Here is a 17,470-nt window from a genome sequence, read left to right on the forward strand (position 1 = left end):
TTTTTCTTCGTCTTTTTTTCCATTTTTTTCTCCCTGTTTTTTTTTTTTCTCTTTTTTCTTTCTTTTCTCACTTTATACCTTTTTACTGTTTTTTCCCCTCTTTTATACCTTTTATCCCACCTTTTTTTTCTTCGTCTTTTTTTTCCATTTTTTTTCTCCCTGTTCTTTTTTATTTTCTTCTTTCTTTCTTTTCTCACTCTATACCTTTTTTACCATGGTTTTTCTTCTTTTCCTTCATATATAGGTGCTTTGCGTACAGTCGCAGGTAACTTGATACGTGCTCCGCTGTGTCTGTCTCACAATAGCAGGTGTCTTATGTTGTCCTTTTTCCTTCAAGCATCAGGGCTCAGGAGAAGTGTCTCGTACTGTCCTTGTCCAAGTGGCCGAGTCGGCGTACAGATTTGCTCTTGGTTCAATCGCTGGAGGTTAGTCATGGTTGACTGTAGCCGTCTTATCTCAGTGATCGCCCCCGGCCTCCCCTGTATTGGGTGCACAATGCTCTCCCTGTCTATTCCCACAGAAGCTTGGCTTCACGGGTCACCTCCCCTGTCAGTGTTATGTGCACCGGCCATTGTACTTCGTGGCTGTCGGAGGGTTGAGGGTTGTACCGATGACTTGTCCCGAAACAAGTTTTATAAAGTTTAATAAAACCGTCAGTTCTTCTCCATTGATTAAGTCTTGGAGGAGCGTTTAATGTAACTTCATTAAGTCTTATGAAACATCTGCACTTACCATAATTGTATTCTGTAACCACTCGATTATTATTATTTTTTTTTGCTCCCCAATAAAGCCGTTGGCGCCACCGCCGTCTACCCCATCGACCTGGTGAAAACGAGGATGCAGAACCAGAGATCGACTGGATCCTTCGTAGGGGAGCTCATGTACAAGAACAGCTTTGACTGTTTTAAGAAAGTATTGCGGTACGAAGGTTTTTTCGGACTTTACAGAGGTCAGTCAAAGCGCCCACTTTTGTATCTTCCCTATTGACCAGCCATTGCTCGTGTGAAGCTTCCTTTTTTTTTTTATATATACGATATTTTTCAGTTTAGAAGACGCACCCCAAATTCAGAAAAAAAATGTGAAAAAATGGGGTCCATCTTATGATCCGGTGGTGTCTTACCGGAGGGGGTAGCAACGGTGGTGGAGCGGGGTCACAGGAGGCAGGGGTGGTGGTGGAGCAGGGTGACAGGAGGCGGGGCAGTGGTGGAGCAGGGTCACAGGAGGCAGGGGCGGTGGAGAAGGATCATGAGGCAGGGGCGGTGGTGGAGCAGGGTCACAGGAGGCGGGGCAGTGGTGGAGCAGGGTCACAGGAGGCAGGGGCGGTGGTGGAGCAGGGTCACAGGAGGCAGGGACGGTGATGGAGCAGGGTCACAGGAGGCAGGGGCGGTGGAGAAGGATCATGAGGCAGGGGCGGTGGTGGAGCAGGGTCACAGGAGGCAGGGACGGTGGTGGAGCAGGGTGACAGGAGGCAGGGACGGTGGTGGAGCAGGGTGACCGGAGGCGGGGCGGTGGTGGAGCAGGGTCACAGGAGGCAGGGGCTGTGGTGGAGCAGGGTCACAGGAGGCAGGGGCGGTGGTGAAGGGTCACAGGAGGCAGGGGCTGTGGTAGATCAGGGTCACAGGAGGTAGGGGCGGTGGTGGAGCAGGGTCACAGGATGCCGGGGTGGTGGTGGAGCAGGGTCACAGGGGGCAGGGGCGGTGCTGGAGTAGGGTCACAGGAGGCAGGGGCGGTGGTGGAGAAGGGTCACAGGAGGCAGGGGCGGTGGTGGAGCAGGGTCACAGGAGGCAGGGGCGGTGGTGGAGCAGGGTCACGGGGCAGGGGCGGTGCTGGAGTAGGGTCACAGGAGGCAGGGGAGGTGGTGGAGAAGGGTCACAGGAGGCAGGGGCGGTGGTGGAGGAGGGCGATGTTGCGGGGAGTGGGTACCCCAGATGCTGTTTAGAAACTGTCGGCTGTGCTAGGGTTGCGGCGGCGGCTGGGGCAGCTGTGCTGGGGCTCAGGCTGCGGCGGCGGGCAGTGAGGGCGTAAAAAAAAATAAAAAATGGTGCCCAGACTCGGCACATACGTAGATTGAGCTCTCAGCTCAATGGCAAGCCGAGATCTCATCTACGAATGCGCCGCCTCCGGGCACCAATTTCCTTAAGTACGTTGCTGGTAGATCAATGGCCCAGAGGCAGCGTGTGAACAGATGAGATCCTGAGCAGAGAGCTCCATCTGCACACACGCTGACTCCAAGCACCATTATTTGAAGTACTCAACCCTAGGCGCCGCAGACCCCGCACCAGCCACCGTAGGCCATGCACAGCTACCGCAGCACCCGCACACCTGCAATAGCACTAGCCTAGCCGTCGCAGTATTCCCCTGACCTCTTTCAACTCCTCTCCATCATTCCCGGTAAGCTACATTCAGATTATAAGACGCACCCCTCACTTTCCTCCCAACTTTCTGGGAGGAAAAATGCGTCTTATATTCCGAAAAATACAGTGCTTCGCTCTGTTCAAGCAGGTCATGGAGGCTTGAAGGCCGGTTCTTGGCCGCCATTGTTAAGGGGCTTGGGCTGTTTCCAAGTTTGTAGGTTGCCCTCCATCTAAACTTCATGAGCACTGAGGGTCCGGCCGCGCCTACCCTTGCTCAACCTCTGCTCCATTCACATGGGATCTATGGTGTTCCCAGTGCTCAGACCACCAGCGAAACGGAAGAGATCTACTGTCCTATGGATTGGGGAGGTTATCATCTAAACCTTGTATAAGCCCTTGAATAGAAGTTGGCCGATGGTGTCCTATGAGAGTCGTGGATGAAAAGTTGACTCCCTTTCCCCCATATTTATTTGCCTTTACTTTGCGGATATCTGGACTGAAGATCCTTCTGCTACCAAACTCAATAGTTACCAATATATGTTTGTGACAGGGTATGTGACAGAGCAGGCCGAGGAACAATCCAATGAGATTTGAGTCAGGGAGCATAGAACATCCATATCCAAATGGTTCTTTAGAGTCCACAATGAGTCCACACGAAGGAAACAGATCCGAGGGCGCCACCCGGCAATCCGACGCCAAGGAAAATGCAACAACAGTCCTTAGATGCGTTCCTTAAATCCAGCAGCGCGGCCGAGACAACACAATCCCACGTAGCAGCCGATCTTCACTGTTCAATAGTCCATACATGGGCACCAGGACCTGGCCGCAGCAACAGATCCTAGACCTTCACCCAACAAAGCATCAACTAACTCAAAACATGTGGCTGAATCCTCCACCTCTCCTTAGATCCACCCCCTGGATGGGAAAGGGTTCACACCCACTCTTTTGAGTAGTGACTTTATATGAAGACAATTCCAGGAACAGGGGGGGGCACTGTTACAATGTTGTATACGTTTTCCCCTACCTCTTTTCCCCACCACCCCTCATTTTATTATTATTCAGTGCGGAGGAAGATTCCCTTAAAAAACAAAAATTAAAGGGGTTATCTTAACCCAATGGTTATAATTTGCCTTGTATTAAGAATCCTCTCTGTTCTTGATCGGAGGTTTTTCTTCAATTGTATAGTTCACTTCTCGTTGTCTAGGCTTCCGGTCACCGCTGCGGTCTACCAGAGGTGGTCAGTGTTCTAGGGAAGAAGCACAGCTTTTGGATCTCTGCTATTCAACTTGCGAGCGCTGCTCTGAAGGTGGCCAGTTAGCTCAATTCGGCCACCATGTTGACAATGCTTCTGGAGTAAAGCGTGATCTGTTAAGATCAAAGGCTCAAACGAACCGCCGTCCCGACCGGTCAGTCTTCAGGAGCTCACTACCCCCAGGAAGCTACGGAGGCTAGGAGCGGCGTGCTCCTGAACAGAAAAGATGAGAAAATCCCTTTAAGGCTTCCCCCCCAAAAAATGAGCTTCTAGAGAAAACACTTTAAAGGGAACCTATTCACCCAGAACTGCTCGTGGTACGGGGTGCACATCGCGCCTGACAGTTTCCCTTTAAATATGAAAGGTCACATTACGTCGATGACATCACAGCAGGTTTCTGCCCCATTACAAGTCCCCTGTTACTTTTTATTAAAGGGATGTGACCGATGGATTCAGTATATGATGCTCTTTAATTGGGGTGATCTAATCTAAATAAAAAATGCAAGGTGGCGCCAATGGGTGAAATCTGCAGACGCCCACATTTAAGGAGACTTTACAAGATGTGACGTAATACGACTGCAAAAATTATATGAAAATCCTCCACCCAGTAACAAAAAAAAAAATGGATTGTACCCAAGATCGTAAATATTCGCCTTACGTCGACCTCGTAAATCCCGGGGAAAAAAAAAGAACCCTCTAAATCTGTAAATGTAAATTAAATAAGCAAAAAGATGTAAAAAAGAAAAAAACCTTTAATGAAAGCTAAACAGAAAACGCTAAATCCCAGGAAAATAGTCGTAAAGGGGAAATGACATCAGACGAGGCGCGGGGGGCTGGGGGGCTCCAATCTGCTGATTTACATTCATTCACTCATCATCTATCCTTCTTTCCAAATTGTCTGGATTATGAAGATGATGGGATTTCCTTTGCTAAATATTTCAGTTTCTTGCTTCCTGAACCAGTAAGGTTCACAGGTCAACCCCATAATCTTTTTTTTTTTTCTTCATTTTTTTCCTTTTTTTTTTTCTTGTATTTTCCTTCTTTTTTTTGTTTTTTCCTTTATCTTTATTCTTTTTTTTTTTCTTGTCTTTATCTTTTTTTTTTCCTCTTTTCTTTCCTTTTTTTCTTCTCTATCTTTTTTTTCCTTTATTTTTTTTTCCTTTTTTTTCTCGTATTTTCCTTCTTGTTATTTTCTTCTTTTATCTTTTTTTTTCTTCCTTTTTTTTTCTCGTATTTTCCGTCTTTTTTTTACTTTTCCTTCTCTATCTTTTTTTCCATTTATCTTTTTTCACCTTTTGTTTTATTTTCCTTTATCTTTTTTTGCCTCGTTTTTTTAACCTCATATTTTCCTTTTTTCTTCTTTCTTTTTTCTATTTCTTTTTCTCATTTTTTTGTTTTTTTTTTCCTTTTCTTTTCTTTGTTCTATTTCTTTTCTGCCTTTTTTTTTCCTTGTTTTTTTTCTTTTGCCTTTTTTTTTCGCACTCATTTTTTCCTTTCATTTTTTGTCCTTTTTCTTTTCCTTTCTCCTTCCCCCCCCCTTTTTTTTTTCCCCCTCATACGTTCCTTTTGTTTTCTTTTATTTTTCTTTCTCCTTATTTCCCTTTTCTTTGTCGCTCCATTGGGAGACCCAGACAATTGGGTGTATAGCTACTGCCTCCGGAGGCCACACAAAGTATTACACTTAAAAGTGTAAACCCCTCCCCTCTGCTATACACCCTCCCGTGCATCACGGGCTCCTCAGTTTTTATGCTTTGTGCACGAAGGAGGCACACATCCACGCATAGCTCCACAACTTAGTCAGCAGCAGCTGCTGATTGTATCGGATGGAAGAAAAGTGGGCCCATATAGGGCCCCCAGCATGCTCCCTTCTCACCCCACTCTGGTCGGCGGTGTTGTTAAGGTTGAGGTGCCCATTGCGGGTACATAGGCAGGAGCCAACATGCTGTTTTCCTTCCCCATCCCTGCAGGGCTCTGGGTGAAGTGGGATCCATAATCGGTCTCCAGACACTGGGACCGTGCTCCCTCCGCAGCCCCTGGGAATCTGCTGGACAGGAGCTGGGTATCGTCAGGGACATGGCCCTGCTACTCTGTGAGGTACTCTGTGTCCCCTTAGGGACGGCGCATGGAGCGCTTGTGTCATACACGCTGCAGCACTGCTGGGCGTGTTAGTGCGCCGGGACTACCGCGCTGACCGCGCTTGTTGCCGGCCGCACTTATACTCTAGTCCCCGGCTTCTGCGGCCTAGTACCGCATATTCCAGGTGCTCTGTGTCCCCGTTGGGACGGCGCATAAAGCACCTTGGGCCCAGACGCTGCAGCGACTGCGGCGTGCGTGTGGGTCCGGGACTACCGCGCCGACCGTGCACTGCTGGCCGGCCGCGATTTCAACTTTAATCCCCGGCTTTTGCGGCCTAGTATGGGATTCTCCCGCCCCCAGACCTGCCAGTCAGGGAAAAGGGCGGGACGGTCGGTATGACGCCGACAGTGAGGGCTGTAGTACATTGAGCTGTCCTCCGCCCCCCTCACTACCCACGCTGAGGCACCAGATTCCCGCACTTTTTTGTGACTACGCCCACGCCTCCCTCCTCCTCAGAGAACGCCGTCAGCCATGTTTTTCAGCAACTTCTGGCTGCAGCTGAGGGAGACCCGGGGCAGAGAATCTGGTGGCTACAAGCCACATCCGCAGCCCCTGCCGGACAGGAGACGGAGTATCGTCAGGGACACCCTGCAGCTACAGGTACTCTGTGTCCCCGTTGGCACGGTGCATGAAGCACCTTGGCCTCAGACGCAGCTGCGACTGCGGTGTGCATTGTTTGTCCGGGACTACCGCGCCGACTGTGCCTGTTTGCCGGCCGCGGTTTTTACTTTAGTCCCCGGCTTTTGCGGCCTAGTGGGTTAACACTCCCGCCCCTGAGCCTGCCAGTCAGGGAGAAGGGCGGGATGGTCGGTATGTTGCCGACAGTGAGGGCTGGAGCACACCTCGCTGTCCTCCGCCCCCCCGCACTGATCCCTATAGACCACCGGATTCCTGCAGACACCTGCATCATAACGTAGGGAGGGCTGGAGCATACGTTGCTATCCTCCTTCCCCCTCACTGAGCACTGGGGGGCACCAGTTTTTTCAAAGGTGGTCTTCCTAGGGTGTTGTCCCCCCCTTGGTGCCGCAGTGTATATATATATATATATATATATATATATATATATATATATATATATATATATATATATATATATATATATATATATATATATATATATATATATATGTATATGTGTTTATTTATATGGTATATGATTTCACTGTTCGGCAGCATTATTTGTTTTTGGCTGTATACCCTCACTGATTACTCTGCGGACGACAGGCTGTTGTCTGCTCTTAAAGAGTAAGGGTGCCAAGACACTGGCTTATTTTAACCTCTTGTGCGCCTATATTACGGGCACTGCACAGATGACAGGGACAGAGTTTGCATGATGAAAACTTCGCCGGCGTTCCCTGTCCAGGCGGCAGGGACAGAGTTACAGCTTTGCTGAGAAACTCTCTGGGTCATTTTCACTATCCATGTCTCAGGCTATGGACAAATGGTCGGCTAAGAGACTAGGAGTTTGCAGTCCAGACCGGTCCCTTACACAGGTCCGGGCACTGCGGGATCGCCCCAGGCCTCTATCGGTCTGCGACGAAGCGTGTTCCTGGGGTGGCCTCTAGTTATTACGTGGTAAACTCCAGCACGAACCGCAGTCCCAGTCAAGCTAATGCACAGATACTGTCCAGAAGCACACCTTCCCGGACAAGCGTTTTACTGAACGCCTTATAACACACGTTGTCCCTTCCTCTCTGACGTTGTTAAGGTTTCGGCTCAGTGTCATAAGGTGCCCTCCAGTCTCTGGACTGGCGGCTAGATCAGTAGTAGCAGTGGCTGGCGGGTCCACGCTCAAGAATGCCACGGACAGACAGATAGAACTCCTAATGGGATCCATCTATGAAGCCATAGGCGCGTCCGTTGCCCCGGCCTTTGCAGGGGTGGGCACTCCAGGCTATCTCAGCTGCTCTGTCTCAGATCAATGCGGTCATCCTGTGCTCCGCAATTAGCGTCTTTGACGTCTCAGGCGAGGGTATTTTCATCCTCCGCCGGGCACAGAGAACCTTTTCTGCATGGCGGTCCAGGTCAGGGGAGTGGTCCCCACATGTCCAAGACCGATGTAGGAGACTTTCTGTCTTACGGTCACAGGATAGAGCTCAGTTCTCGTCCTCCGACTCGTTGCTTCACAGCATCTCCGTCCCCCGAGCGAGCCGATGCACGTTTCCAGGCGGTGAACACTCCGAAGGCAGGAGGAGTTGCGATCCTCGTTCCCCTTCAAGAACGTAGTCGCGGCTTTTTACTCCAGCTTGTTCATGGTACCAGATAGGACGGATCACCCCGCCCCGTTCTGGACTTCACACTGCTCAACGGACAGAGAACCTGACGGTTCCGGATGGAATCTCTCCGCTTGCCATCGCCTTTGATGGCCCAAGGAGGCTTCCTAGCATCAATCGACATCAGGGATGCTTATCTCCATGTGCCGATTGTATCAGAATATCAGCACTTCCTGCGCTTCGACATAGGGAACGAACACCTTCAGTTCGTGGCACTAACTTTCGGCCTGGTGACAGCCCTACGGGCCTTCACCAAGGTCATGACAACTGTGGTAGCGGTCCTACTCTCTCAGGCAATCTGCTGGTCAAGGCCCCCTCTCGGGTGGCATGCCAGCACAGCCTGAACATGGCTCTAGAGACTCTCCAGAGATTCGGGTGGTTCATCAATTTTTCCTAAAGTCAAAATTGACACCGGCCCAATCACTGACATATCTCGGCATGGAGTTTCATACTCTCTCAGCGATAGTGAAGCTTCCGCTGGACAAACAGCGTTCACTACAGACAGGGGTGCAATCGTTCCTTCGAGCCCAGTCACACCCTTTGAGGCGCCTCATGCACTTCCTAGAGAAGTTGGTGGCAGCAATAGAGGCAGCTCCGTTTGCGCTGATTCATCTGCGCCCACTTTAATGGGACTTTCTCCGCAAATGGGACAGCAAATCGACGTCCCTCGACAAGGACGTTGCTCCTTCTCGGGCAGCCATGGCCTCCCTTCAGTGGTGGCTTCTTCCCACTCTTGTCAAAGGAAAAATCCTTCCTGCCCACATCCTGGCCTGTGGTCACGGCAGACGCGAGTCTGTCAGGGAGTCTTCCTCCGCCACAGGGCTCAGGGTACATGGACTCAGCAGAGTCTTCCCTCCAGATCAATGTTCTGGAGATAAGGGCAGTGTTCTAGCCCTAAAAGCGTTCCAGCCATGGCTGGAAGGCAGGCAGATCCGAATTCAGTCTGACAACGCCAAGGCGGTGGCATACATCAACCACCAAGGCGGCACAAGCAGTCGGCAAACCTTCCAGCAAGTCCGGCGGATTCTGCTGTGGGTGGAAGCCACAGCCTCCACCATCTCCGCAGTTCACATCCCGGGCGTAGAAAACTGGGAAGCAGACTTTCTCAGTCGCCAGGGCATGGACGCAGGGGAATGGTCTCTTCGACCGGACGTGTTTCAAGAGATTTGTTGCCGCTGGGGGAAGCCGGACGTCGACCTATTGGCGTCCCGGCACAACAACAAAGTCACGGCATTCATGGCACGTTCTCAAGATCACAAAGCTCTGGCGGCAGACGCATTAGTGCAGGATTGGTCGCAGTTTCCCTGCCTCACGTATTCCTCCTCTGGCACCGCTGCCCAGAGTGTTACGCAGGATCAGATCCGACAGCCACCGCGCCATCCTCGTCGCTCCAGACTGGCCGAGGAGGTCGTGGTACCCGGATCTGTGGCATCTCACGGTAGGCCAACCGTGGACACTACTAGACCGGCCAGACTTGCTGTCTCAAGGGCCGTTTTTTTTTCCATCTGAATTCGGCGGCCCTCAACCTGACTGCGTAGCCATTGAGTCCTGGATCCTAGCGTCTTCAGGGTTATCTCAAGAGGTCATTGCCACTATGAGACAGGCCAGGAAACCAACGTCCGCCAAGATCTACCACAGGACGTGGAAGATCTTCTTATCCTGGTGCTCTGATCAGAGTTTTACTCTCTGGCCATTCGCCTTGCCCACTTTCTGTCCTTCCTTCAATCCGGAATGGAAAAGGGGTTGTCTCTCGGTTCCCTTAAGGGACAAGTTTCGGCGCTTTCTGTGTTTTTTTTTTTCAAAAGCGTCTAGCCAAACTCCCTCAGGTACGCACGTTCCTGCAGGGGGTTTGCCACATAGTCCCTCCTTACAAGCGTCGGCTAGAACCCTGGGATCGGAACAGGGTGATACCGGCTCTTCAGAAACCACCCTTCGAGCCAATGAGGGATATTCTCTTTCACGCCTTTCGCAGAAGGTGGTCTTCCTAGTGCAGTCACGTCACTCCGCAGAGTGTCTGACATAGCAGCGCTGTCATGCAAGTCCCCCTTCCTGGTGTTTCACCAGGACAAGCTGGTTCTGCGCTCGGTTCTGGAATTTCTCCCGAAGGTGGTATCCTCTGTTCATCTCAATCAGGATACCTTCTTACCTTCCTTTTGTTCTCATCCGGTTCACCAACGTGAAAAGGATTTGCACTTGTTAGGTCTGGTGAGAGCACTCAGACTCTACATTTCTCGTACGGCGCTCCTGCGCCGCTCGGATGCGCTCTTTGTCCTTGTCGCTGGCCAGAGTAAAGGGTCGCAAGCTCCCAAGTCAACTTGGCTCGGTGGATCAAGGAACCAATTCTTGAAGCCTACCGTTCGGCTGGGCTTCCGGTTCCTTCAAGGCTGAAGGCCCATTCTCCCAGAGCCGTGGGTGCGTCCTGGGCGTTGCTGCACCAGGCTACGGCTCAGCAGGTGTGTCAGGCGACTACCTGGTTGAGTCTGCACACTTTCACGGAGCACTATCTAGTGCATACCTACGCTCGGCAGATGCCAGCTTAGGTAGGCGAGTCCTTCAGGCGGCGGTTGCCCACCTGTAGGAAGGAGCCGTTTTACGGCTCTTTTACCGAGGTATTCTTTTACCCACCCAGGGACTGCTTTTGGACGTCCCAATTGTCTGGGTCTCCCAATGGAGCGACAAAGAAGAAGGGAATTTTGTTTACTTACCGTAAATTCCTTTTCTTCTAGCTCCAATTGGGAGACCCAGCACCCGCCCCTGTTCCCTTCGGGCTGTTTGTTCTTTTGTGTACACATGTTGTTCATGTTGAATTGTTCTTTTGGTTCATGGTTTCAGTTCTCCGAACATCCTTCGGATTGAATTTACCTTAGACCAATTTATAAGTTTCCTCCTTCCTGCTTTTGCACCAAAACTGAGGAGCCCGTGATGCACGGGAGGGTGTATAGCAGAGGGGAGGGGTTTACACTTTTAAGTGTAATACTTTGTGTGGCCTCCGGAGGCAGTAGCTATACACCCAATTGGCTGGGTCTCCCAATTGGAGCTAGAAGAAAAGGCATTTACGGTAAGTAAACAAAATTCCCTTCTTTTCTTTTTGTGTCAGCCCCAATTTTGTCTGCTCCTTATGTAATCTGTGCCACATATACAGTGTGTGCGTATACAGTGCTGGACAAACAAGTCTGCAGACTACACACCTACCTAAAACTTTTTTCAAGGGTTTTTACCCCCCCTTTTTTTTTTTTTTTTTTCCTTCTGAGTTTAATATTTGAATCATCAATGTGTTAAATAAAATTTTTTAGAAATCGCCCTCCAACTATTAGTGTATCTTCCTTGACCAGTCCCTTTCCAGCCCCCTCCACATGTCTCTTGTCAAAGGAAACGTCGCCCTGTCTCGAGCGCAGGACCGAAAGCCGAGCTGCCACACCCAACACTTGTGATCAGTAATAAAACTATCTTAAGAAGTTGTAAAAGATGCTACATTAGGCTCATGGAGGAGCTGCATTGTTCAGAAAGTGCCCCCTTCCTCCCGGGACCCCTCCGCAATCCACTGGGATCTGTAGGGAAACTCTCCAGTAAGTGTTCCGTTTCCCTGCAGCGCCCCCGCAGGAGACATGAAGCGTTTACACACTGTCCATTCACATCATAGGGTCTGGATGGCTGGATAGGTCCTCCAGTATCCGTTCTCCACCCCAGCCTCCTAAACAGAGGAGGAAACCCAAAATGTATTAAGTGTGCAAGAAAATAAGCTTCAAATATATGTGGAATGTCTTTCTTTTTACCTGGACGACTCCTTTAAGAAGTTTTATTAGTATTTAGGAAATAAAACCTAGGGTGAGGAAACTTCTGCACATCACACCCTTCCCGCCCACAACTTTTCCTAAACTGCTGACACCCCTGGGTGTAGGAGATCCGCAGCTCACCTCCGGCATCACCCTAGAAGGGGGGGGGGGGACGTGTGCCCAGTGCTGGAAATTGGGCTCTGCTCCCAGTGAGTGGGCTCCGAGGCCGTTACATGGAAATATTTGATTTTTCTCACCTCCCTACATTGTGCACACATTTCGGAGCCTTCGTCAGGTCGACCCCGGTCAGTATGACGCTTTCCAAAATGAAAAAAAAACATTTTTTGCAGTCTCATGTAAGCAAAGTAAAAGAGTAACAGTCAACCTGAACAGCCCTAAGGTGGAAAACCGAGCGCTGTCCTCCGGAAGTCCTATGAATGGATGGAGTGCCGCTCCAATCTGGTGATCGTGGGGGTCTTGGCGGTTGGCCCACCAAAGATCTAGGAGTTATCACCTATAATGAGGATTCTTTTTAGCAGGATACCCCTTTAATTGATAACAAAAAATTTGGTCTTTCTCTTTACAGGTCTACTTCCTCAACTACTGGGAGTTGCTCCAGAAAAAGCCATTAAACTTACGGTAAGTTTTGTGCTCACGAGTCTCCTTTTAAAGGTTCTAATGACTTGTTGGATTCCTTATCCCGACCCTGCCATTTTATTCTTCCTCTTCCTTTACCCGTCTCTTCTACTCTCTGTAAGCTAAGGGGGGGGGGGTTAAGTAGTGAGAAAAATAAATAACAAAACTTCAGGACCTGACTACATGGGGGTTTGTTTGTAGTCTGTAACCATGGAGATACATGGATGGGCATAGGAGCTGTAAACACAAAACGGTGGACTGTTTTTCAATTAAAGGGTTTGTCCTCTACTTTTACATTGATGGCCTATCCTTAGGAAAGGTCATCATTGTCTGATCAGCCAACGGGGTCCTATACCCCGCACCCCCACAAACGACCAGCTTTTTCCGGTGACGGTAGCGCCAGCAGGTGGCCAGAAATGCTCCATTCCGGACCTGCCCCGTCTTCTCGTGGTGGCTACTGCACATCCGCCTCCTATTGATCAACATTAACTATTTCGGTTATCTGTGTTTTAGGTAAACGACTTTGTACGAGATAAATTTACAATTAAAGATGGCTCCATTCCCTTAGCGGCTGAGATCCTCGCCGGCGGATGTGTAAGTTCTGCATTTACTGTATTATTCCTATTATTTTTATCATTTTATTACTGTAATATTGTTATATTTTAATGTATTAATATTGCAATATATTAATATTGTTACAATATATTATTGGATATATTTTTTTTTATTGTATGTGTGTGTGTGTGTGTGTGTGTGTGTATATATATATATATATATATATATATTTTTGTATATGTGTGTATATATCTCTCTCTCTCTCTCTCTCTCTCTATATAGATATATAGATATATAGATATATATATATATATATATATATATATATATATATATATATATATATATATATATATATATATATATATAGAGATAGATATATATAACAAATAATATAATGTATGTATTCGTGTGGGGACTAGTGATGAGCAAGCACTAAAATGCTCGGGTGCTTGTTACTTGCATCGAGAAGGTCAGACGCTCAGGCGGGGTCGACTCGAGTGCTGCGTATAATAGAAATCAATGGGAAACACAGGCATTCTTCCGGACGACCCTAACTGGAGGGCTGTGGGGCAGGAAAATAGCTGATATGGGTGGAATCTACATCTAGACTCCTCTCTGACTACAGGGTCGCTGCCGGAAAAGAGATAAATAATAATAATAAAAAATGATGTGGGGTCCCCCATTTTTGATAACTATCCAAGATAAAGCAGACAGATGGGGGCTAGTATTATCAGTCTGGGAAGGTCCATGATTATTTTTGTGTGTGAGATTTTCATTGGATTACTGGTTAAACAATGGAGGTGTCTGATAGACGCCTCTCCTTTACGAACAGTAGGGCTTAATGCCAGCTGGCAATAACCTCCAAAAATATTACCCCAATTGCCACCAAACCAGGGCAGTCGGGAAGAGCCAGACAAAGTGCCAGAATCGGTGGATCTAATGTGATGCGTCAATTCTGGGGCAGCTGCGGGCTGTTATTTTTAGGTTGGGAAGGGCCAAATAACCATGGGCCCTCCCTGATAATACCAGCTCCCAGCTGTCTGCTTTACCTTTGCTGGTTATCAAAATAGGGACCTCTCTGCTGTGGCTGTGCTTTACTTTTCCACCAAGTGTAGCAAGCTGCAAAGTGGTCCCTATCTGCTTGCGCGCCGGATCCTGCCTGTGTGCGCTTGCATAATGATGGACTCTGGTGTTTCTCGCTATTTTCCCGTAGAGCCGGGATGACCCCTATGTCACAGCGCTGACAGGCTCGGCTCGTCGTCCTCTCCATGGAGCGACCTGACAGGCACAAGTCACAGCCGCCGAAAAAGTAGTGTCCAGCTCGTGTTTGTTCTCCGGAGACGTCAGGCGCTGCTTTGTTTGATCATTGACCGTGCTCTAAATTCCAGGAACTGCCCCTTGTTCTGCAGCCGCCGTGACTCATCTTAAAAGCAGGACCATAAAAAAAAAAGTCCATGTTCTTTATTACTTTTTTTTGGAAAATACAGAGGGAGAATAATTAGTGTCCCGGCTCCTATAGAACGAGCATCCTTGTCACGGTCCATCTGATCGCTTACTAGATGGAAATTGCGCCCTTGTCGTGCACATCGATCGGTGGAACCAGTCCCTGGTGCCCCGAGAAGGTCCTGTACGGCCAGAAGATTCAGTGCTTGGATAATTAAAGGGGTTGTCCATGACTACACTATTGGAGAGGTCATCAATATCAGATGGGACCCCCAGGACCTCCCGGTTGTAGGGCCACACATTCTTATTGCACCTTCAGTTTTCTGATCTCCCAATATGCATTCATAGACACTCTGCCTCCTCTGCAGATATAACGGCTCCCACTCCTCCGGGAACGATTTCTACACGATTTTGGAATGGTCTGTGGGAATTTTTAACCCCTTTATCCAGAAGAGAATTTGTGAGGCCGGGCTCAGTCTGGGTTTATAGGTGTTGGATGGGGCTGAGGTCTGGGCTCTGTGCAGCAGGTCAGGATCTTCCACCAAACTCCCCCTCCAAGCCTTTATCGACCTTGTGCACCGGGCAAACAGTAAAGAGTCTTCCCCAAACTGTTCCCACAAAGCTAGGGTCTACAATTGTCCACAATGTCTTGTGCTGAAGCATTAAGATTTCCCTTCACTGGAGCTAAGGAGGTGATAACCATCCATAGCATTATCCTCCTCCACCAAACTGTACAGCGGGCACAATGCAGTCAGGGGGTGACGTTCTCCATTCACCAAATCCAGACTCCTCCATCAGATGCAGATGGAGCAATGTGATCCATCACTACACAGAACACGTCTCCTCCAGAGTCCAGTGATGGCTGCTGTACACCGCTTAATACGACGCTCAGCATTGTGCTTGGTGATGGACAGCACGGCATTGTGCTTGGTGATGTACGGCTCGGCATTGTGCTTGGTGATGTATGGCTCTGCATTGTGCTCGGTGATGTACGGCTCGGCATTGTGCTTGGTGATGTACGGCTCGGCATTGTGCTTGGTGATGTACGGCTCGGCATTGTGCTTGGTGATGTATGGCTCGGCATTGTGCTTGGTGATGTACGGCTCGGCATTGTGCTTGGTGATGTATGGTTCTGCATTGTGCTTGGTGATGTACGGCTCGGCATTGTGCTTGGTGATGTCCGTCTCGGCATTGTGCATGGTGATGTACGGCTCGGCATTGTGCTTGGTGATGTACAGCTCGGCATTGTGATTGGTGATGTATGGCTCGGCATTGTGCTTGGTGATGTATGGCTTGTCATTGTGCTTGGTGATGTACGGCTCGGCATTGTGCTTGGTGATGTACGGCTCGGCATTGTGCTTGGTGATGTACGGCTCGGCATTGTGCTTGGTGATGTACGGCTTGGCATTGTGCTTGGTGATGTACGGCTTGGCATTGTGCTTGGTGATGTACGGCTCGGCATTGTGCTTGGTGATGTACGGCTCGGCATTGTGCTTGGTGATGTACGGCTCGGCATTGTGCTTGGTGATGTACGGCTCGGCATTGTGCTTGGTGATGTACGGCTCGGCATTGTGCTTGGTGATATGCGGCTGCAGCTGTTCAGCCATGAAGCTCCCGGCAGGCGCAGTGTTTGTGCTGATGTTAACAGAGGAGGTCTGGACAGTTATGGGGTCAGCAGAGCGGTGGGGACTTTTTTGTGCCCTCGACTCCTCAGAACTCGGTCCCCTGCTGTGTCACGTCACAGGGGTCTCCACTTCGTGGCTTAGTTGATGCTACTCCTTCCACTGCTCACTCACTGGGGATGTGGGACGACTTAGATGAAAGAAATGTCATGACCGGACTTGTTACAACGGTGTCTCCTATTACAGGACTGTGCTGTATCAGTGAGATCTGCATCACCAGATATTGGCATGTTAGTAAAGGCAGACGGCATGGCGAAGGATGGCAGATGTTATATATCGGAAACAAGGGAAGTTATATAACAAGGGCATTTGGCCAAATGTTATACACTGGGGGTAATGGGGCCGGATGTTATACACTGGGGGTAATGGGGCCAAATGTTATACACTGGGGTAATGGGGCCAAATGTTATACACTGGGGTAATGGGGCCAAATGTTATACACTGGGGTAATGGGGCCAAATGTTATACACTGGGGTAATGGGGCCGGATGTTATACACTGGGGTAATGGGGCCAAATGTTATACACTGGGGTAATGGGGCCAAATGTTATACACTGGGGTAATGGGGCCGGATGTTATACACTGGGGGTAATGGGGCTGGATGTTATACACTGGGGGTAATGGGGCCAAATGTTATACACTGGGGTAATGGGGCCGGATGTTATACACTGGGGGTAATGGGGCTGGATGTTATACACTGGGGTAATGGGGCCAAATGTTATACACTGGGGGTAATGGGGCTGGATGTTATACACTGGGGGTAATGGGGCTGGATGTTATACACTGGGGGTAATGGGGCTGGATGTTATACACTGGGGTAATGGGGCCAAATGTTATACACTGGGGTAATGGGGCCGGATGTTATACACTGGGGTAATGGGGCCAAATGTTATACACTGGGGTAATGGGGCCAAATGTTATACACTGGGGTAATGGGGCCAAATGTTATACACTGGGGTAATGGGGCCAAATGTTATACACTGGGGTAATGGGGCCGGATGTTATACACTGGGGGTAATGGGGCTGGATGTTATACACTGGGGTAATGGGGCCAAATGTTATACACTGGGGGTAATGGGGCTGGATGTTATACACTGGGGTAATGGGGCCAAATGTTATACACTGGGGTAATGGGGCCGGATGTTATACACTGGGGGTAATGGGGCTGGATGTTATACACTGGGGTAATGGGGCCGGATGTTATACACTGGGGGTAATGGGGCTGGATGTTATACACTGGAGGTAATGGGACCGGATGTTATACACTGGGGGTAATGGAGCTGGATGTTATACACCGGGGGTAATGGGGCCGGATGTTATACACTGGAGGTAATGGGGCCGGATGTTATACACTGGGGTAATGG

At 49.4% G+C, this 17,470-nt stretch overlaps 1 protein-coding gene across 1 annotated transcript in view; it reads left to right on the forward strand.

Annotated features, from left to right (window-relative positions):
- The window catches only part of SLC25A13 (solute carrier family 25 member 13), a 168,593-nt gene that overhangs the window by 101,772 nt on the left and 49,351 nt on the right, over positions 1 to 17,470 (forward strand). The window contains 4 exon segments of the mRNA XM_075316869.1: positions 338 to 425; positions 791 to 949; positions 12,375 to 12,427; positions 12,938 to 13,018. Of these exon segments, the coding sequence (XP_075172984.1) occupies positions 338 to 425; positions 791 to 949; positions 12,375 to 12,427; positions 12,938 to 13,018 (381 nt within the window).

This window comes from Anomaloglossus baeobatrachus, chromosome 6 (assembly GCF_048569485.1).
Source record: "Anomaloglossus baeobatrachus isolate aAnoBae1 chromosome 6, aAnoBae1.hap1, whole genome shotgun sequence".
In the NCBI taxonomy this organism is placed as follows: Eukaryota; Metazoa; Chordata; class Amphibia; order Anura; family Aromobatidae; genus Anomaloglossus; species Anomaloglossus baeobatrachus.